The sequence below is a fragment of the Eretmochelys imbricata genome, chromosome 15, assembly GCF_965152235.1.
Source record: "Eretmochelys imbricata isolate rEreImb1 chromosome 15, rEreImb1.hap1, whole genome shotgun sequence".
Taxonomy (NCBI): domain Eukaryota; kingdom Metazoa; phylum Chordata; order Testudines; family Cheloniidae; genus Eretmochelys; species Eretmochelys imbricata.
Genome location: NC_135586.1, coordinates 15,775,124 through 15,796,984, shown reverse-complemented (window position 1 = coordinate 15,796,984; position 21,861 = coordinate 15,775,124). Strand labels below are relative to the sequence as shown.

The following is a 21,861-nucleotide window of genomic DNA, read 5'->3' as shown; positions in this document are numbered from 1 at the left end:
AGATTTAAAAAGTAAAAGGAATTGTTGTGAGAGAGAAAGTGTTTTCATAATAAATTCTTTTTTTATCCATTGCTTATATAAAGCTGTTGGGAAAGGACAGGGAAGAGACAAACAGATAGCAGCAGAGAAAAGTTGGTAAATTCATATTTAGAGAAGCAAGTTTAAAGTTCACCTTTAGATATTTACATTTGTTTCCAGATTAATGCAAAAACTTTCAATACTATTTCATAAATATATCTGGAGCATAAATTTTCAAAGGTGCCAAGCACTCACAGTTCATTAGCTTCAAGAAGAGCAACAGGCGCTCAGCACCTGTGAAACAGGATTAATTGTGTAACTATAGAGCAAAAATAAAACTGACTAAAGATAAAAACATTAGCAGTCTAGTATTAACTAGAAACTTTTAATATAGTATATTTAGTATTAGCACCAGTCACTTCTCCAGAGCAACAGAGCACCACCAAAGCTGATGTTTTTATTGCAAATATGAAAATATAAAAACAAAAATATTCTAGAACTGGAGCATTGGTTATTTGATACAGTTCTGCTTCTTCCTCTTTGAAACTGATATATAGGCATACCAGGTGGAAATACTAATAGGCTAATCAATAACTCTGAAAACAGAGCCATTGAAGAGTACTAGCTTCTAAAAAATCTCAGGCTTGAGGCTCCAGTTAGTCCAATTACATATACATATTACATAACCACAGGAACACACATCTCACATAATTTTACATTTCTTCCAGAGGATACAAAATCAAAAAAATTATAATTCAGCATATCTGAATCATCTATTGATGTGTGTAATTATTGCAGCTCCCCCTTCCACCATCCTCCACACAGGTTACTGAAAGCCAATAGTATATAAACCGGATTTTTTAATTCCGGTGAAAAACGTATACTGAATATTTACTAGCACTTGCTGGAGAAGTAAACACTAGAAGCATGAGAGCACTTAAAATTCAGACTACATTCAAGCCCCATACTTTTTTAACAGAAGTGATTATATTTTTTGAATTTCTAAAATGAAAGTTTTCAGAGTAGCAGCCGTGTTAGTCTGTATTCACAAAAAGAAAAGGAGGACTTGTGGCACCTTACAGACTAACAAATTTATTTGAGCATAAGCTTTCGTGAGCTACAGCTCACTTCATCGGATGCATTCCAAAATGAAAGTGTGTTTGAGGAGAAAAAAAGTTCGCTTTTAATCACACAATCATGAAGTATGTAAGATTTTCTGCCCTGCAGCAGTAAAGTTTTCAATACTGAGCCAGCACAAACATGAATGCACATTCCATAGGCCCTCCTGAGCATATCTATTAATTCAAACATTTGTCTTTGTGCAATTTTGCATTACTACAAATACAAATTACCATGCACTACTTGAAGTATTTACATTTTAATAAGATAAGGGCCAAAGATTTATTTTAACTCTTATCCTACACGGAGCCCAACCAGGGCCAAGGTTTCTCACTACACTGGTAGCTCTACCCCACAGAAGATTGCTAGTCTTTGGGTATTCAGCAATCTACCCATCTTCTGCTATCTCAGGGTGAAACAGGAACTTTGGCTGCAATGATGGCAGCAAAGGAAAGCTGTAGCACACAGAGCTTCAAAGTAACTGCAAAGCAGATCTGGTCCCTTCCGTGGTAGTCTAATCTGGCCCCGCTTGTCCCATACAACTTTCAACCTCAAAAGTCAGGAACATGCCCAAAAGAAAAGCCCTCCTCCCCAGACAGGCAGCCTATCCTACAAAGAAGTACCAGAAGCTGAGGAAAGTGATCAAGAACAGAGTATCCTCTGATTTGGGGAGGGAGGGGAGAAACAAGTATTCACACTTTGCTCCTGGTTTAACCCTGACTCAGTTACCCTCCTGAATTCTGACCTGGAGTTTAAGAGAGAGTGACCAGGCCCTTCTCACCCCTCTTCTAAGCTCCAAAACTACTGTGATTTTAGGCAGGTAGTGGGGCTTACTACTCCCGCAGCAGGGTTTGTCAGGCATCCCCCATAACTGCACCAGGTGTCACAGTCAGACTGAGTTGGAAGAGACCTGCCTCTTGAGACATTACGGTAGTTGGTCTCAACTGTCAAATTCTGGGCATGCCTCTCTGCTTTCCCCAGAGAGCTCAGATCTGAAAGTTGGGGCAGTCTTTTGCTTTAAGGCATCCAATGGTTCTACAAAATTAAGAGGAAGAAGGAATATATGACTCAGTAGAAGATTCCTCCCCTTCCTCCGGAGTAGTCAGGGTCTTTGCCAAAAAGACAACTTAGGCACCTTTGCGGAAAAGGTGTCTTCTACCCTGGATTTGTCTGGACAAAACAGTACTAGCTGACAATGGGTAGGTAGGTGACAAGTCATAACTAATGTTTACTGTGCTAAGATATGGTTGTTTTACCGTTACCTTGCCCCTCACCTGTCCTCCTCTCCATTTCTTTCATCCACTTATGGCATCCAGTTGTCACCTATTGTAAGATACTTGCCAGTGGTGATTGTGAAGCTTTCCCTGCAAATGTGGAGCATAGGAGTTACCATGCTGGATCAGACCAGTGGCCCATGTATTCCAGTACCTTACCTCCAACAGTGACCAGTATCAGCTGCTTCAGAGGAAGAAACTCTGCAGCAGGCAGTAATGTGATAATCTGCCCCCAGGGAGAGTTACTGCCAATAATTAGAGATTGGGTTACTCCCCAAAGTTTGAGGACTTATATCCCTTCCAAATCTCTCTTTTTAATATTTACTCTTACAACAGCAATAGCTAGTTATCTATAAAAATGTCTAATCCTTTAAAAAAAATTCCCGCTAAACTCTTGCCTCAATGATTTCTTGAAGCAAGGAATTCCAGTCTGACTGTGCATTATGTGCAACAGTATTTCCTTTTATGAGTTTTGAATTTACCACTTTCTAATTTCATTGATGTCCACCTGTTCCTATACTGGGAGAAAGAATAAACAGAAGTTCCCAGATAAATCTTCTCTATATCATTCATTATTTTGTATCCTTTTATCATGTCCCCTCTTATTTGTCTCCTCAAGAACAGTACCAATATTTTACTCTCTTCACATGAGTTTTCCCAATACCCCTAATTCTTCTTGTTGTTCATCTCTAAACCCCCTTAATTTCTGATGCACCCTTTTTGAGACGGGATGACCAGAATTGCACACAGTATTCCAGGTGATTTTATTCTTCGTCCCATTCCTTATACATTCTACCATTTTGTTCATTTTATTGATTACTGATCCATTTTGTTCATTTTATTTGATTACTGATGCATTAGTCCAGGTGTATTATTCTTCGTCCCATTCCTTATATACATTCTACCATTTTGTTCATTTTATTGATTCCTGTTTCCCCCCCCCCCCCCCGAGTTGATGCACATAATTCAGAACCCACTAAGGTGAGCAGTTCAAATAGTTTCCCCACAATGGGCATTACTCTGAATTTCTCAACTTTGAATTTCATCTGCCGTTATGTTGACCATTCACCTATGTTGACCATTCTGTTAGACCCTTCTGAAGTTCCACAGTATTCTCCCAGTCTGGACGAACCTAAATAATCTGCGAATTTTGCCACCTCACTGGTCTTCCCTTTTTCCAGATCATTAAACACCAGTTCTAGTGTAGAAACTTCTGACACCCTTCTGATGACATTTTCTCATGATAGAATTGACCAATTATCCTTACTCTGTTTTCCATCTTTTAGACAGTTTCTGATTCATTATTGTATATTGTCTTTCAGACCATGTCTACTTAGTTGCTTTACCCTCTTGTGAGGGATTTTATTAAAACCCTTTTGAAAGTCCATATAAATTGGGTCAGTAAGTTGTCTTTTATACACTATTTTATTGTCCTGTTCAAAAAAGTCTAAGAATTCTAGATTCAGTAGGCAGGGTTTTCCTTTACAGAAGCTGTGCTTGTCAGGCTCCATCAGAGCTGGCTCTTCTAGCTGTTAGAATTCTATTTATGATTATTATTTTAACCAATTTATCAACTACAGAAAAAAGCTTACTGGTCTAATTCCTCAGATTGCCCCTAGCACTTTTTAAAAATAGAAGTGCAATACTGGCTACCATCTGAGATAGCAGCTCATTTGAATGAGAAGTCATTTTTACTAGTAGCTCAAGCATTTACTTCTTAAATTCCTTCTTAACATTGGGTGTCTGGGACCAGGTGACTCGTTGCTTTCAGTTCATTTGTTCCAGAAACTCCTTGACATCTCAATCTCTGAATGTGCCTTATCACTGCTACCAGAAAAGAGTTACATCACCTCACCATTCCGTTATGAAGACTGATACAAAGAAATCAGTTAGCTTCTCTAGAACGTTTGTCTCTTTCTTAGTTGATCTCCTTTCTCCAGGAGACATATCAAATTCTCATGCAAACTTCCAGCACCATACATAAATAATTTATTTGTTTCTATACCTTTAGCTATTTGCTATTAAAATTCCTTCTTACTTTTTGTCTGCTGTAGCTTATACTCCTTTTAACTGATTTCATTAGGTTTTCCATTTTCTGAAGGATACCTAGCTTTAACCTCCTGAACCTTTCTATTTAGCCATACTGATTTACTTATTGCCTTTTTTGTTTAGAGGTTTATATGCCTTCTGACACTATTACTGCTTCCTTAGAGTAGTACCTATGCCAAACGTAAGTATTTCAACTTCTTTACATTTGATTTTAGGGCCTTTTGCCTAGTTTCCTCTTTTTAAAGACCCCGTTATGAAGTTAAACATAACAATACTGTATTTCATCCCTCAATGAAAGCCGATCAGTTTCTGCAGAAATTAAGCTTCCATTAAAAAAAAAAAAGAAGAAATTAAGTTTCTCACCATTACAGTTGTAAAGACAACCTTCCAAATGTGAAATGCAGTGCTGACTTCCTCAGCCTGCGTAAAGATTGCTCCAGTGCCTCTGCTGCTTTTCTTAGATCAGCCAAGTAGCAGAAAAGTGTTATCAAGTCACTGGTCAGGTTCATAACTATGATTCCATACCCATGGAAAAGCTGCAAGCAGAATCAAGGGCAGGCACTGGAGTTACTTGGAGGATGCCCACACACAAAAAGGGTTAGAGTAGTAGAGCTCTTCACCTCTTGCACAATCCCCATCATCTTTTCTATCTACCTTCAGCTAACAGGCACAGTTCTTCAGCTGATACGTCTACTAAATTTTCAAGCCCAACTGTAACATCTCCTTGTGGTAGCACACACATTTTGGAGTGTCCAAAAGAAAAAGGGGACAAGATTAATTTGTATATTCTATTTTATTTAGGTCTCATAACTGAATTGTGCTATTTAAAATCCAAGAAAGTCTTACTATAGCAATTCTTAAAACGTAATTCTATAATTACACAATCTTTTTACATTTATGTGTAAAAATATTCACAGCAATTCCATACAAAATGACATTACAGCACAAGTATATGTGTTCTGTGAATAATGAAAAAATTCCATTCAGTAATTTAATTTACGAGAGTACTTGGGCCTTCCCCTCACCCCATTATCATTATCTCAGAGTAAGAGGCTAGACATCACTGAATGCAGCCTAAGAATGAGTCTGCCATATCTATACTGACAGGAAAGAAAACTGTGTATTACTGAATTAGCTGTGAAATAACTGCCACTAATCTTCCACCTGCAAAAATCAAGAATGCCTACAGTATTTAAAATGTATCTCTCAGCATTCGTCTTTGACAGAAAACTTATTTCCTTTTACTATATATTTCACTGTTTCAAAGCAGTCAGATATGCAGAGACATTCAAAATACAATATTTAAGAAATGTTTTACTGTGTCATGTGGTACATTCAGGGCTGTTAAATTCCAGAGAAAACTGGGCATGCTGATTTGCAGTACTCAATCTACTTCATGGCACTTAATTCAGGATACTACATCAGTATCTGCCAGAAAGGGAGCTACTTGCCCTCCAACTAAGCAGGAGGCAAGGTGCTGCAATGACAGCTGCTAATTTAGAGAAAAGGGAAAACTGGGAGATGAACTAATTACATATTGTACACTGCATATCTAATTGCAAGTTGCCAGTACTTAAAATATACCCACAAAAAAACCTCAGATGAATTACTTTACCATGCAACAGAGATTCTAACTCAATTCTATTTACTTTACTAGCAACAAAGTATTTTTCAATATTTTGTGAAAAATATCAAAATAAGTAGACTGAATTTAACAAATTCCAGAAAAAAAAACTTTATTTGTATACGATTTTGGTACAACTGAGTCTAAAAACTTGAATACTTTTTTTATTTGTTTCCAAATGAACAAGAAGATAAACTTAAGCTATCATGGAAAATTCTAAAACTTGACTATCTGAAATCTGCTAAAAGAAAATTCTATTAATGTCCTATTACAAGCTATACCTACAAACACAAATAATTTTATCTACCACTGAAGTGCAGCAAGCTCTGAGGAAGAGCCCAGCAACTGTTTTATGACAGTGCCCCTGGATCAGTATGAACAGCATAGTAGAGCACTACAATCATCTATTGCACAAAACCACCCATGCTCTTATTCTTTAGGAGCCTCCTCTCTCCGCATAAGCCTCACAGGCCACCATTATTAACCAGCAACTTGAGACAGAAATAAGAGGACACTGGAATGTTGTAGACAGATGTACGAACATGGAATATGAATAACTGAAACAGAACATTCTTATGCCAGAGCCGCAAGGAACAAGATGTCTTGCTTCTCCATTACTGCATCCACAAAATCTTGACAAGAGAAACTATTCCATGTGATTAGTCTGATTAACTCCAGTTGTCTTCACCAGGTCCAAGTTGAAACTATCTCACAGCAAGGGGCTTTCAAATATATCTCAGAAACGAGAACAATTTGTTTAAGGACAGTCTCTCCACAGCTGGGAAGCTATGTCAAAGGAAAGAAACAAAAACAAACCACTTTCCATCCCTTACTATCATCCAATTTTGAAATTGTGGAGACACTAAAGTCCACCCAAACATCTGAGTTAGAGCTATAGTCTGTTAGGCCAGAGAAAGCCAGTGAAGAACGTTTGAATTTATTATTGGGAGGGATAATTATGGCCTCCCTAGGGGAGATAAAGTTTCCAGTGAATAAACATGCTTTCATTTGGCATGTACTCAAAGAACTATTCTTTGTTATTAGTGTTATTGCCAATTATCACCAAAGATCTGACCTATTCTTTCTGGAAGTGGTCACTGAGAAAGTGATGGCCGACCAAATCCAACAGATCTTAATCTTCCAAGCGTTTGGATCCCAGACAGACTTTAGAGTGGCAATTAACGGGCTTCTTTACACATACTACTAGATCTTTCAGCTGTTTTTTATGGATGGGATTTTCAAAAGGGCCTAAGTGATACAGAAACATAAGTCATGCTGACTTAAAATGAGACTTACCCACCTATGTCACTTATACACTTAAAAAAAATCATACCCTATATTTAGGCTTGGAAAGATTACATTTTTATTGGTAAACGTTGATTTCACTGTACAGAAAAACTGATGAAAAAAATATTTCCATCGATAACAGAAATTTACATATTGACGAAGTAAGAAAAATGCTGCTTGAGGACTTAAAGAGTTTGAATTAAGGATACTTTGTATATTTTGACATATGATGTTACCAATGTGTTTTTTAATGGTTATAAAGCTTTAAATTTTTTGAATCTTGGTGTCTACTGTCATTAATTAGCTGATTTCCCATAATTTCCTGCAACTGTAAACATTTGAATTGATATAAAGAAACAAACATTGATATCAACCACTGAAATTACAAAAGAACATCCTCCAAAAAACAACAAAAAACCCAACAAATTATGCCACGCCTGCCTTTATTGTTGAACATGACGAACACTGACGACCACGGGACAAAGGACAGAACAGCTTTAAAAGTTGTTCCATTCATTCCTTACAGGAAAAGCCCAGCGACTGCTGAGCGGAAAACTGGCCTTCTGCCTGAAGGCTGTAAGTTATGATGTACCTCAAGAATCAATCTTGAAACCTCCTTTCTTCAATGCTTATATATAACTAGGGATTGAGAGATGTAAGAGGATCAATATGCTGATAGCTCAGCGCTATATCTTCTTTTCACCTCAACCACACTAAGTGGTTCCCTTTCTCTTTGGATGTCGGAGATAGAAACCTGGATGAAAGATGGTTGGTTTATGCTCACCTTGGTTAACAGAAGTGAGGCTGAGCAGAAGAGGAAGAATTCTGAGAACTTGAGGTCCACGACTATTCTCTTAAATATGGCCCTACCTCAGGGGTGGGCAAACTTTTTGGCCCGAGGGCCACATCTGGGTATGGAAATTGTATGGCAGGCCATGAATGCTCACAAAATTGATGGTTGGAGTGCAGGAGTGTGTGAGGGCTCCAACTGGGGGTATGGATTCTGGGGTGGGGCTGGGGATGAGGAGTTGGGGGTGCAGGAGAGTGCTCCGGGCTGGGACTGAGGGGGATCAGGGCTGGGGCAGGGGGTTGGGGCACAGGAGGGAGTATGGGGAGCAGGCTCTCAGCGGTGCTTACATCAAGCAGCTCCCAGAAACAGCGGCATGCCCCCCTCCGGCTCCTATGTGGAGGCACGGCCAGGTGGTTCTGGGCACCTGTGTGCAGACACCACCCCTGCAGCTTCCACTGGCTGCAGTTCCCTGACGATAGGAGCTGCGGGGGTAGCGCTGGGGGTGGGGGCAGTGTGCGGAGCCCCCTAGCTGCCCCTACGCGTAGAAGCCGGAGTGGGATTGTTCCGCTGCTTCCGGGAGCTGTGCAGAGTGGGACAAGACCCTGACCCCGCTCCCCAGCTGGAGCGCCAGAGCAGGGAAAACCCTAGACCCTGCTTCCCAGCAGGAACTCGAGGGCCAGATTAAAATGTCTGGAGGGGCAGATGCGGCCCCGAGGCCGTAGTTTGCCCACCTCTGCTCTACCTACTACTGAGAGTAGTTGTATATTAGGGAGAGATTCCTGGCTGCTACTAGACTGTAAACAGATGCAGTGACTAAGGCCTGGTCTACACTACCAGTTTATGGCAAATTTGGCAGCGTTAAATCGAATTAATCCTGTACCCGTCCACACAACGAAGCCCTTTTTTTCGACTTAAAGGGCTCTTAAAATCGATTTCTTTACTCCACCCCCGATGAGGGAATTAGCGCTGAAACTGGCCTTGCCAGGTCAAATTTGGGGTACTGTGGACGCAATTCAATGGTATTGGCCTCTGGGAGCTATCCCAGAGTGCTCAGTTGTGAGCGCTCTGGACAGCGCTCTCAATTCAGATGCACTGGCCAGGTATACAAGAAAAGGCCCGCGAACTTTTGAATCTCATTTCCTGTTTGGCCAGCATGGCGAGCTCACCTGCACAGGTCACTATGCAGAGCTCATCATCACAGGAGATCATGCAGTCCCAGAACCGCTGAAGAGCTCCAGCATGGACCAAACGGGAGGTACGGGATCTGATTACTGTATGGGGAGACGAATCCATGCTATCCAGACGAAATGCCACAATATTTGAAAAAAAATCTCCAATGTCATGGAGGACAGAGGCTATAACAGGGACCCGCAGCAGTACCGCGTGAAAATTAAGGAGCTCAGGAAAGCCTACCAAAAAAACAGAGGCAAACGTTCAGAGCCCCAGCCATGCTGCTTCTATGATGAGCTGCATGCCATTCTAGGGGGTGCAGCCACCACTACCCCAACCCTATGCTTTGACTCTGCCCAAGGAGTGGGAGGCAACACGGAAGCGGGTTTTGGGGGCTAGGAAGATGATGATGAGGAGGAAGTTGTAGATAGCTCACAGCAAGGAAGTAGAGAAACCGGTTTCCCCAACAGCCAGGATCTGTTTATCACCCTGGACCTGGACCCAGTACCCCCGGAACCCACCCAAGGTGGGCTCCCAGAACCTGAAGGCGAAGAAGGGACCTCTGGTGAGTGTACCTTTGTAAATATTATACATGTTTAAAAGCAAGCGTGTTTAATTATTAGTTTGCCCTGGCATTCGCGGCCAGTACAGCTACTGGAAAAGTCTGTTAACGTGTCTGGGGATGGAGCGGAAATCCTCCAGGGACATCTCCATAAAGTTCTCTTGGATGTACTCCCAAGCCTTTACAAAAGGTTTCTGGGGAGGGCAGCCTTATTCCGTCCTCCATGGTAGGACACTTTACCACGCCAGGCCAGCAGCACGAAGTCGGGAATTATTGCAGAACAGAGCATTGCATCGTATGGTCCCGGTGTGCGCTGGCATTCAAAAAACATCCATTCTTTATCTCTCTGTGTTATCCTTAGGAGAGTGATATCATTCATGGTCACCTGGTTGAAATAGGGTGGTTTTAGTAAGTGGACATTCAGAGGTGCCCGTTCCTGCTGGGCTGTTTGCCTGTGGCTGAACAGAAATCTTCCCTGCTGTTAGCCACGTGGTGGGGGGAGGGGTGAAGCCATCATCCCGGAGAATTGTGTGTGGGTGTGTGTGTTCGGGGTGGGGGGGTTAGTTGGGTTTCTGCTGCACGTGAACCCGGAAACTGCAGCCCCTCCTTTTAAATTGCCAACCCATTTTTAATAGCCAACCCAATGGCTACTTTGTATGGGAAATGAGGGCGCTGCTGTTTGAAACCATTCCCACATGTTATGAAGGTTAAAGAAGCCAAAAGACTGTGGCTTACCAGGGCTGCCTGCAAGTCGAATTCTGTTGCCCGGCCCTGCGTGAGTGATCTCCCACACCAAACCGGCATACCCTCAATAATAGGCAAAATGCGACCTTGTAATGAAAGCACATGTGCTATGTAATGTTAACAGCAAGGTTTACTGTGAAAGAGCACACCCATTGTTCTATAAAATGTGTCTTTTTAACTACCACTCTCCCTTTTTTCCCCTCCACCAGCTGCATATGTTTCTCCTTCCCAGAGGCTAGCAAAGATTAGAAGGCAAAAAAAATGTACTCGTGATGAAATGTTCTCTGACCTCACGCTGTACTCCCACACTGACAGAGCACAGCAAAATACGTGGAGGCAGACAATCTCAGAGTGCAGGAAAACACAATATGACCACAAGGAGAGGTGGCGGGCTGAAGATGGTAGATGGCGTCAGCTTGCGGAAAGAAGGCAGGAGTCAATGCTCAGGCTGCTGGAGGATCAAACTCATATGCTCCAGCGTATGGTTGAGCTGCAGGAAAGGCTGCAGGAGCACAGACCACCACTATAGCCCCTGTGTAACCAACTGCCCTCCTCCCTAAGTTCCATGGCCTCCAAGCCCAGACGCCCAAGAATGTGGGGGAGGGCCACTCCACCCCAGAGGATTGCCCAAGCAACAGAAAGCTGGCATTCAATAAGTTTGAAAGTGCTGTGTGGCCTTGTCCTTCCCTGCTCCACCACCCCACCCAGTGCTTCCTTCCTCCTCCACCACCCCTCCTGGGCTACCTTGGCAGTTATCCCCCTATCTGTGTGATGAATAAATAAAAAAATGCATGAACGTGAAGCAACGACTTTATTGCCTCTGCAAGCGGTGATTGAATGGGGGGGTAAGGGAGGGTGCTTAGCTTACAGGAAAGTAGAGTGAACCCGGGGGCGGGGGGGGCGGTGTTCCATCAAGGAGAAACAAACAGAACTTTCACACCGTAGCCTTGCCATTCCTGAAACTGGTTTTTAAAGCTTCTCTGATGCGCACCTCACCCTCCTGTACGCTTCTAATCGCCCTGGTGTCTGGCTGTGTGTAATCAGCGGCCAGGTGATTTGCCTCAACCTCCCACCCCCCATAAACGTCTCCCCCTTACTCTCACAGAGATTGTGGAACACACAGCAAGCAGCAATAACAATGGGAATATTGGTTTCGCTGAGGTCTAACCAAGTCAGTAAACTGCGCTAGTGACCCGTTAAATGTCCAAATGCACATTCTACCACCATTCTGCACTTGCTCAGCCTGTAGTTGAACAGCTCCTTACTGCTGTCCAGGGTGCCTGTGTTTGGCTTCATGAGCCAGGGCATTAAGGGGCAGGCTGGGTCCCCAAGGATAACTATAAGCATTTCAACATCCGCAACAGTTACTTTCTGGTCTAGGAAGTAAATCCCTTCCTGCAGCCATTTAAACAGACCAGAGTTCCTGAAGATGCAAGCGTCATGAACCTTTCCCGGCCATCCCATGTTGATGTTGGTGAAATGTCCCTTGTGATCCACCAGTGCTTGCAGCACCATTGAAAAGTACCCCTTGCGGTTTATGTACTGGCTGCCCTGGTGGTCCAGTTCCAAGATAGGGATATGCGTTCCGTTTATAGCCCCACCACAGTTAGGGAATCTCATTGCAGCAAAGCCTTCTACTATGACCTGCACATTTCCCAGAGTCACTACCTTTGATAGCAGCAGCTCAATGATTGCACTGGCTACTTGCAGCACAGCAACCCCACAGTAGATTTGCCCACTCCAAATTGATCACCGACTGACCAGTAGCTGTCTGGCATTGCAAACTTCCAGAGGGCTATCGCCACTTGCTTGTGAACTGTGAGGGCTGCTCTCATCTTGTTATTCTTGCGCTTCAGGGCAGGGGGAAAGCAAGTCACAAATTTCCATGAAAGTGCCCTTACGCATGCGAAAGTTTCGGAGCCACTGGAAATCATCCAAAACCTGCAACACGATGCTGTCCCACCAGTCTGTGCTTGTTTCCCAGGCCCAGAATTGGCGTTCCACGGCATGAGCCTGCCGCAGTAACACCATGATCTCCAAATTGCCGGGGACCGCGGTTTTAGAGAAATCTGTGTCCATGTCCTCATCACTCTTGTCACCGCGCTGCCGTCGCCTCCTTGCCTGGTTTTTCAGGTTCTGGCTCTGCATAAAATGCACGATAATGCGCGAGGTGTTTACAATGGTCATAACTGCTGCGGTGAGCTGAATGGGCTCCATGCTTGCTGTGCTATGGCATCTGCTCGGGCAATCCAGGGAAAAGGGTGCAAAATGATTGTCTGCCGTTGCTTTCAAGGAGGGAGGGTTGACTGACGACATTTACCCATAACCACCTGCAACAAATTTTTGGCCCCATCAGGCATTGGGAGCTCAGCCCAGAATTCCAATGGGCAGCGGGGACTGCGGGATAGCTACCCACAGTGCACCGCTTGGAATGTCGACACTTGTACTGTGGACGCACACTGCCGAATTAATGTGCTTAGTGTGGACGCATGCACTCTACTTTATACAATCTGTTCCCAAAAATCAACTTCCGTAAAATTGGAGTAATTTTGTAATGTAGACAAGGCCTAAAACATACTAAATATCAGCCAACCCCCCCAAAACATACTCTACTATCAGACGTTGTATTCACACATTCTTACACACCCATTATCTCTAGGCCAGAATACTGCAATGAACCAGGGATAATCTTGACTATAACTCAGAAGCTTCAGCTAACATAGCACATTATCATCTACAATAACATCTACAAACCTTAACCTTTCCTATATCTAGCCACACTAACTTTGACTACACCCCTTTAGTTGTAAGTTTCACCTTTATCAAACAAGATCTGGAGGCAGGTAATTCTCAATAGAAAGCCCTTGACCTTGGGATTCAGTCCAGGAAAAATACACCTGAGCCTGAACTTGACCTCATTTAGAACACGGTGATAGATACACACACCTAATTTTTCCAGCAGGTGTAGTTTCTGGACTCTCCTCCCATTTGACTTACTGGCTAGGTTTTCCCGCAAACACCAAGCTTACTGTAGATTATATGGGAATGCAAGGTTGCATGTCTTACATAGTCTTTTGGGAAATTTTTGGTTTTTTAAATCTAAAACTCAAGCTATGCCCAGAAACTATAATGGTATTTCAGAAATAGCAAATACTAATACCCAAACTACACAACTGCTAGGTTTTAACAAAGCTACATACATGTCGGGGTTCTGTCTTTGCAATACAACCTGCACCAGCAAACATCTTCCAGTTTTAGTTATACCACCACAACCAATATCCATTAAGTACATATGTTAAAGCTGCTGTATAACTTGATAAGCAAAAAGACAAAATGCCTGCAAACTGGACCATGAAATTTTAAAAAAAAGTCAAGTATATAATGAGAAAGTTACTTGTCAATATTGTAAGTTATTAACAAAAAAATTCGCACTGAAATTGATTTTTAAAATAACCAGAAAATAAATATCGCAGAAGAACTGAAGAAATCAAAAAGCATTTGATTCAACAGCTTTGGCTTCCTGTGATACTGGAGAAACAGAAATGACAGCATGTCTTTGCTTAAGAAAAGGCAGGAACTGGGAGCAAGCGTGTGTGAGCCACATCTTGCAAAGTGCTCTTTCTTGGCTGACCCATAAGGCAGCTCATTGATTATTAAAACAAAAAAAAACCCACTACACAAGGCCCACTTGGCCAAAGGTAATTAGCGCATTGCCAGCTGTAAGAGGAAGACAGAGGAAGACACAGGTAATAACGGTACAGGATAACAAATACAACAAGGGCCGCAGCGGAAGGGTAAAAATGTTTCCTGGGTCCTTCCAACATAAAAGTCTCAATTTCTCATTCAAAATAAACTTCAGAAGAAAAGGGTGTGTGAAATATAACCAACAAGTTCCACATCTGTTACCTAGGTTTTGTTTGACTATCAGTTACTCTCTGTGGGGTGAGGGTGGGGGAGTGGAATCTGGTCTATTTAGATGGCAACCTCTTTGGAAGTGGGTGTACTTTTCACTCTGTAGTTATATAGTACTGAGAGCAATGAAACACCAATACTGATTGGGGCCTCTAGTCACTCCCATAAAACAAATAATAAACTTCCATTTTTGACAAATAAAACAATAGAATAGTACTACTCACTGGCGGCTTTCATATAAATTCTAAGTTGAAATTGCCTTGGACTGTAACAGCCATCTACTACATTTCAGGTATAGTTCAAGTTTGAGTTGATGTGAGTAAAGTTTTATACTCTAACAAAAACCTTGTTTCTCCATTTTCTTTAACTGGGTAGCTTAGAAGGAACAATGCTGCTATAAATAAAACTAACTATTTACTAGCATACTCTTTTTAGATGTTTGTTATTTTAAATACCCTCCATTCAAATATCTGTTTGATATAAAGACACCTTTCAATGCCAATATTCAATAACAAGTATTTTCTAATTAAAGACAGCAACATCCAACTTTAATGCCAACCTGCAAGACACAGTGACAAAGAATTTTATGAAAATAATCAATGAATTCTAGTTCCAACAAAGCACAGTTGAAGAATTCGAGACTGCGGACCAGTATACAAGTGTTGTTATGTGCTAAGTTGATAAGACACTATTTTCAAATTTACATTAAAATTATACTCCTACTCAAATAAGTAGGAGGTATGAATTCTTTCTATACAAGCTTCACTTCCTCATCTTGAAAAAAGGTACAAAGCAGCAGGGTAGCCTGTGGCCCTCATGGGCAAATGTATTAAGAAAATTTATATTTGATTATGAAACAAGAACATATTCCCTGAGCTGCACTCCTGACTTTTAAACTTAAGAGCTTGACCTGTTCTCTTACTGTGGACAGGTGGAAAGGGATGCTACTTTCCACCACCTCTCCTGCAGCATTAGGGGGCAGCGCTGATGTGGATAGAGTGCGTTGATGTGAATAAAGATAGCTACTGTCCCTTCCCTGCTACACCTGCCTCAGCAGCTCCCCACTGTCCATCTGCTACAACACAGGGGACAGAGGAAAGTAGTTCTGGTAGCAACTTTGCCTGCTTCCCTACCAGGCTGTGGGAACTCCAGGGACAACAGAATTTGCCCTCATATTTCTAGAATGGCACATACTTGTAAATGTTATACTCTACTGCTCTTACAATGGTCTGTAAGAACAGAGTACCCACTTCAGTTTTCTTGTTTGATTTGTTTTTTGCAGTTTCATATCTAAAAGGTCCAAAATCAAAGACAATATTGCCAACGAATACGTTGTTCAAATTACCAAAGTGCAACAATTAACTAAAATTCTATATAATAAATTCTCAGGACTGTAACTCTCAAACAACTTTGAGTAAAGTAATCGTACATATTTATGATTGTTACCATTAATTAGTTCAACATACATGGAACTGTTTTATGTCCATTTTTCCTCATTGCCATACATGCCCCTCATCTTAAACAAAAAACAATCCCAGTTAATACTCCTTTTAAGTTTTAGTAAAGGGACACTGTCAATTTAAGTCACACTTCTGTCTGACTCTTTTTACCTAAGTTTACTGTAAATGAAAGTTTTACTGAAAATCTTTCCTAGTTTATTTATTGTCAAATGTACAATCTGTTTCACTGTTACTCACACAGGCCCTGATCCTGCAAGCATCTAGACACTCTGGTGAAGACAGATCATTGTAATGTATCTTTTTTAAATTTTTGAATATGAACTACACATTATCCACTTTGTCAATGGGAACTGACAAGACAATCATTTAACTGAATGTTTAAAATTCTTCTTTTTTTATGTTTGGAAAGGACTGATTAGTGGCAATGCGTGTAGGGTTTTGTGTTTTGTTTTTTGGAAGCCCTCTACATCCCATCCAAATTTACCCCAACATCGGTGTGCATGAAGCATTGCCACAACCACAAACATTTTATGTCAGTTAAAATATAAATGTTTGTAATTGAGAATAAAGGATAAATATTTAAAAGAATGTTCAAATCTCATATCTGTTGGTTCTAAAAGCTTGGGAACAGCATGTTGTGATTGCAACTGCTATGCATACCTTTGAGTCGCTGACACCATATAGTCTAAGTACCGTATAAACTGTTGGAACAACTATTAAGTTGAATGTTTAAAACATATATTCTAGTTGAGAAGTAATGATTATCAACAATCTCAGTTTAGAACAAAAGTTTCCTATTAATCCCATTAGAATTGACCCACTGGGAAATTTTATGAGGAGAATTGTCATACATTTTATTTAAAATATCCATCCTCTTTCTTGAAGAAGTTGATTCATAAAAGGATTTCAGATTTAAGATTTCTATTAGAAGTATTTTCTCTAAAAAGATGAAAATGGATAGATACTAGTACATTTTTCCTATTAGGATGGTGTGAAGCTTTAAGTCAACTTAGGCTCTGTCTACACTAGCACTTTTGTGCTTTTGTCTCCCACCTGACATAGCCACCACTGTCCATTGGAGGTGGTTTAATTATGCTGGCAGGAGAGCTCTCTCCCACTGGCACAGAGTGGCTACACAGAAGACCTTACAACAGCGCAGCTGCAGCGGTACAGCTGTGCCACTGTAAGGTCCATAGTATAGACATAGCTTTAGACATAAGACAGTATCTGTAGACAGACGATGTCCATTCTGTTGAGCCAGAGGGTCAAAGTAATCTCAAAACAGTCCAGGGGCCACAATCAATTGTTTAGGATACATCTTCTGTCCTATGTGCTACGTGGGTGGCACAAAGGGAACATAAAACTCCTTCAAGTTTTCCTGCCGAGTATTCCTTCAGCACGGAGGAATACCCAGAAGAAGGAGAGAAGACCCCAGGGGGCCACAGTGCGGGAGCAGTGGGACTGTTTCTCGTTATCTCCAAGTAGTTTATGGTCAGCCCCTTAGGGACCACAGCCAGCAGGCAAAAGTGAGGCAGCCCCTAGTCCCCTTTAACCTGTGCCAGGATCAGGACAGAGAATCAGGTAGCTGTAACTGGTGACTAGTTTTCAGCTTTCTTCCACTCTTGACTTCCCTGGTTGACTGTTGGGGAGGAGAACCATCCTTTGGTAAACATTTCCCCTATGCTCAGGCTGAGCCAGGCAAGCTCCAGTCCTGTTCTCCGATAGCACAATCTGAACGTGAATCAAACAGGCACAAGGACGGAATCTAGCCCTTGGAGACAACTGAGACAGAATGTGTTATGCTGGCAAAAATATAACCTTTGAAAATTACAGAGTTTAAATTTAGGGGCATAAGGTTAAGACACAGGTTCCTCTAAAATTACCCTTCAAATCAATACATAATTTATCCTCCTTTACTCTCCAGAATATTGAAAAAGCACACCTATAAAATATTACTTGACATACAGCTCTAATAACTCTGTTTTTACTCTAAATCCTGACCTGGCTATGGATGATTGAGTTAAAGGAAAGCATTTAACTATTATCTCTACAGTTTTTCATACTAGAGAAAATTTGAATGTGAGAACATTTATACAAGCAGCTTACTTGACCAGTATTTTCCTTTCTTTCCTTAACTATTGTTTCAGCTTTGTATTGATTAAGGCTTCGCTCCTGAACATACTCAGTTCTCTCTGTTTGACCCAGCTGTGAAGCCACAGTCCTCTGTTTACAATATCGCTGTCTTGTCATGGAAGGTTAAAGTGGTTGTTGCTTCAATTTAACTTCGCTAAAAGACTAACATGGGCCATGAGAGCGTGCTTGTTTAATTGAACTCACAGCTTGGATAATTTACAAATATAATGTGAGGTTATGAAAAACACACCAGGTAGCTTTCACAACTCTCCAGTCTTTTACATTTCTGCATTATGAAGCCATGGCACTATATACTGATAAATATGATCTCTCAAATGTTATATATTAATTTAGTCTAGAGTCGCAAGACTTTAGTACCATAGCTTTACTAATTTTATCTCACTGAAAAAATTATAAATCTACTTCTGAAGCTTTCAAAAAAAATCTGATGACATCTTCTCCCCACCCCCATGAAAATGCCTCCATAGTGTAAGAATTGCACACACAGCTTTGCAAGCAAGGCAAAGCATGAAACATCAAGTGTCAATCTGCATCATGAATATACTTCCAGTTGCTTGAAAGTAATCTTATGTAATCACAGTAGTTTGTGTTCCTACATGTTAACAAACATTAGTTGCTATGACATCTCACTAGGATACATGCAATCCAACACTTTCCTTATTAAATATGCAATACAAATTTATAATGTTTGTTTCATGTCCTTTCACACTTGAGACTGTACTGAACAACAGCAATTAAGAAATTAATACCCGATATAATGAATGCTTTAACTTCTTCACTCCATAGGGGGAATACAGCAGCTCAACAAACCTTAGTGCATTTGGAACAGTAGGGTCTAACATTTTTATTTTAGTCCAAAAACACTTGTCATTAATTGTATATAAAATATATTAATGTGTTGAGTTTTTAAGATAAAAAGGCTACCTTATACAGACATTGTTTGAGGTGAAATGGAAAATTTAAGGTTTTATCTCAAGTCACTAACCAGACATCCAGCCGAGGGAGGAAAAAAGTAATACGTTCCCTAGTCCTGCCCACAAACCACACCCCATTCACCTGTGAAGCCAAAATATTATGTTATTACCAGTAGACTGTGTACACTTCGTAACATTTCTCGCAGCCTTTGATCAGTAGTGAAATAGATAAGTTTGAAGCTAAATTAAATTTCACCATTGTTAGCATCCCACTTCGATAAATGGGGCAGTATACATTTAGAAGTACTTAGAAGTACTATTTGAGGCTATCTTCAACCTCAGACAAATGTCAATGTGTGATTTACATTCAGAGTCTATCTACACCAAGGGTATTTGTACTAGTGCAGCTACACTGCTCCAAACCCCTCAAAGTAGATGTTCTGAACAGGTGTAAAACTAGGCTTGCACTAGTAAAGCTTATTCTGGTTTTTGAGGTAAACTGCACTAACAAAAGCCTCGTATTAAAATCTGTACAGTGCATCCACCTTGGTGATTTACACCAGCGTAACTGCATTGGTACAAATATATATACACAAGCATAAACAGAACCTCAAATCACATTTTGAAAGTTATCACCACAACTAAAAGGGCTAATGTCACAATCCAGTAAAAGCACTTAAGCATACGATTAACTCCTCGGCGAATCCAGGCCTAAATGAAAGCTTAAATTCTGGAATACAAGGTGACTGCCTCTCATGGAGCCATCAAAAGTCAGCATAATTCAACCCCTGAATTAAAGGTTATAGCTGTAAAAAATTTTTTTGAATATGTAACTAAAAAAGTGATAAATCAAATTTATTTCAAAACATACCCGGTCTTTTAAAAATGAAATGTCATAGAAAGACAAAGTGCATTCCAAAGGAAAATCAGCATAGGGTTTGAAGGAAAGTTATTAATCCTGTTTCATTTGCAGACTTGAAATCAATTCAGGAGGTAAATTTCTTTAATCCACTTTACAGATGGAAAGACAGACACAAATGGGATAAACGATTTAAGCAAGGTCACAGAGCAAGGCAGAGATACTCTTGTATCCTAGCCACTAGACCATCCTACCACCCACATACATGCATCAGCTCAACCCAAACTCAGTACACTACTAGAAGATAAACACCTTAACTTGCTCAAATACATCTGTGCATTTCACATCATTCTTATAGCCCCTTTAAGACAGACCATATCAAATAGTTGAGTGCACACATTCACTTTGCATACATGTTTGTGTTTTAATGTGTTTCACTGGAAGTCTCTGATACAAAACAGTTTCAACTATAACGAAGAAAAATGTCACCAATCTATGAGGTTTACTAGGCTAGACAAAGTGACTTGCCATTACTGGAGGGGAGGTGTGGCAAATCACAACCAAAGAAGAGAGACTTGGGGGTAATAATTCCTACACACAGAGTCTCATTTTTTGTTTACCCAGTGTGGTCTTGGGGCATACAAGGTGAGCCCTAGTGCTTATAATCAGTCATAGTCATGATTTTGGTTACCTTTTCCATTTTAAAAACACATCACCAAGAAAGGGGTGGGGGGAGAGAGTTAAACCAACTTAAGAGACAGTAAACGGAAAAAAAAAATTAAGCCTTGAAGCAGGACTGGAGAAGGAAGGGGCAGCGAGTGGGGCTAGGAGTCAGAGAAGAGGGCAAGGGAAGCAAGCGGGGGGTACGAGGCAGCAGCAGGCAGGGAAGAGGAGCAGGATGCAGAGATGCTTAAGCCCCGGCCCCCTGCGGGAGGGCCAGGAGGCTGGGGCCGCGGGCTGTTCCCTAGCCCCCGGGAGAGGCTGCGGGCCAGGCTCGGCGGGCGGGCGGGCGGGGCAGGGCGCTGCCCCGGCTCGGCTCGGCTCGGCTCCCCGGCCGGTACTCACCAGACCATGCCATAGGCCCCCTCCCCGATGTAGGAGAGGTTGACGTAGCGGGGCCCCACATCGAACACCTGGCCCCGCACCATCTCCGGACCCCCGGCGTTGGCCGAGCCGGCCGCAGCCCCGGCCCCCGGTACCGCCGCCATGTTCTGCGTGCCGGGAACCGCTATGGAAGGGGGATGTGGTCGCCTCCGGTGCCCGCGCGGCCGCTGCGCTCAAGAGGGACCCGTTGCCGCCCGCTCCCAGGCCCGCTCGCCGCTGCTGTGAGGAGACAGAGGCTGAGGGGGGCGCGCGCGCACAGACGGGAGGAGGAGGGGACGGAGGACTCGCGCACACAGCAGGAGGAGGAGCGAGGAAACCAGGCGCGAGAAGGACAGGAGGGGCGGGGCTAAGGGGACTGCGGTAACTTCAGAGCCGCAGCGCCACCGAGGGGGCGGGGCCGGGTAGGTCACGTGGCCGGCGTGCCTGCTGAGCTGGGAAAGCGCTGCTGCAGAGCGCCATTCGGCGTCCGGTGACGGAAGCCAGCCTGCCAATGGGCCGGTGCCTGCGCTGCTCTGGGGCGCCACCTGCCGCGCGCCTTGTCAGTGCCCCTGGGCTGCGTCTCCAGAGCGGGGCGACCCCGCACACTGGGGCCTTGAATTCTTCTGAGGCAAATTGTTGTCCGCTGTCAGTGAGTACAGTGGCCGGGATGGTGCCTGTGCCTCTCACACAGGGGGCCTTCAGTTGGCCAATCCCTGACATGCTTCTTGTATCAGGCAGGGTTAGGGCATTGACCGCCCCACAATGTGAATAGTAATTCCCTGTACTCGCCTACTGCTTTTCCCTGAAGGTGGATAAGTCTGCTCCACCCGTGTCCCCTAGTT

General features: G+C 42.4%; 1 protein-coding gene across 2 annotated transcripts in view; it reads right to left on the bottom strand.

Annotated features, from left to right (window-relative positions):
- The window catches only part of MAPK1 (mitogen-activated protein kinase 1), a 49,840-nt gene extending 28,557 nt beyond the window's left edge, over positions 1-21,283 (bottom strand). For both annotated transcript variants that reach the window (XR_013348033.1, XM_077834667.1), the window contains exon 1: positions 21,002-21,283. Coding sequence is in view for 1 of the 2 variants with exons in the window: in XM_077834667.1 (XP_077690793.1) it covers positions 21,002-21,144 (143 nt within the window). In the remaining variant the exon portion in view is untranslated. The remainder of the gene's footprint in view (positions 1-21,001) is intronic.
- Between the last annotated feature and the right edge of the window lie 578 nt (positions 21,284-21,861).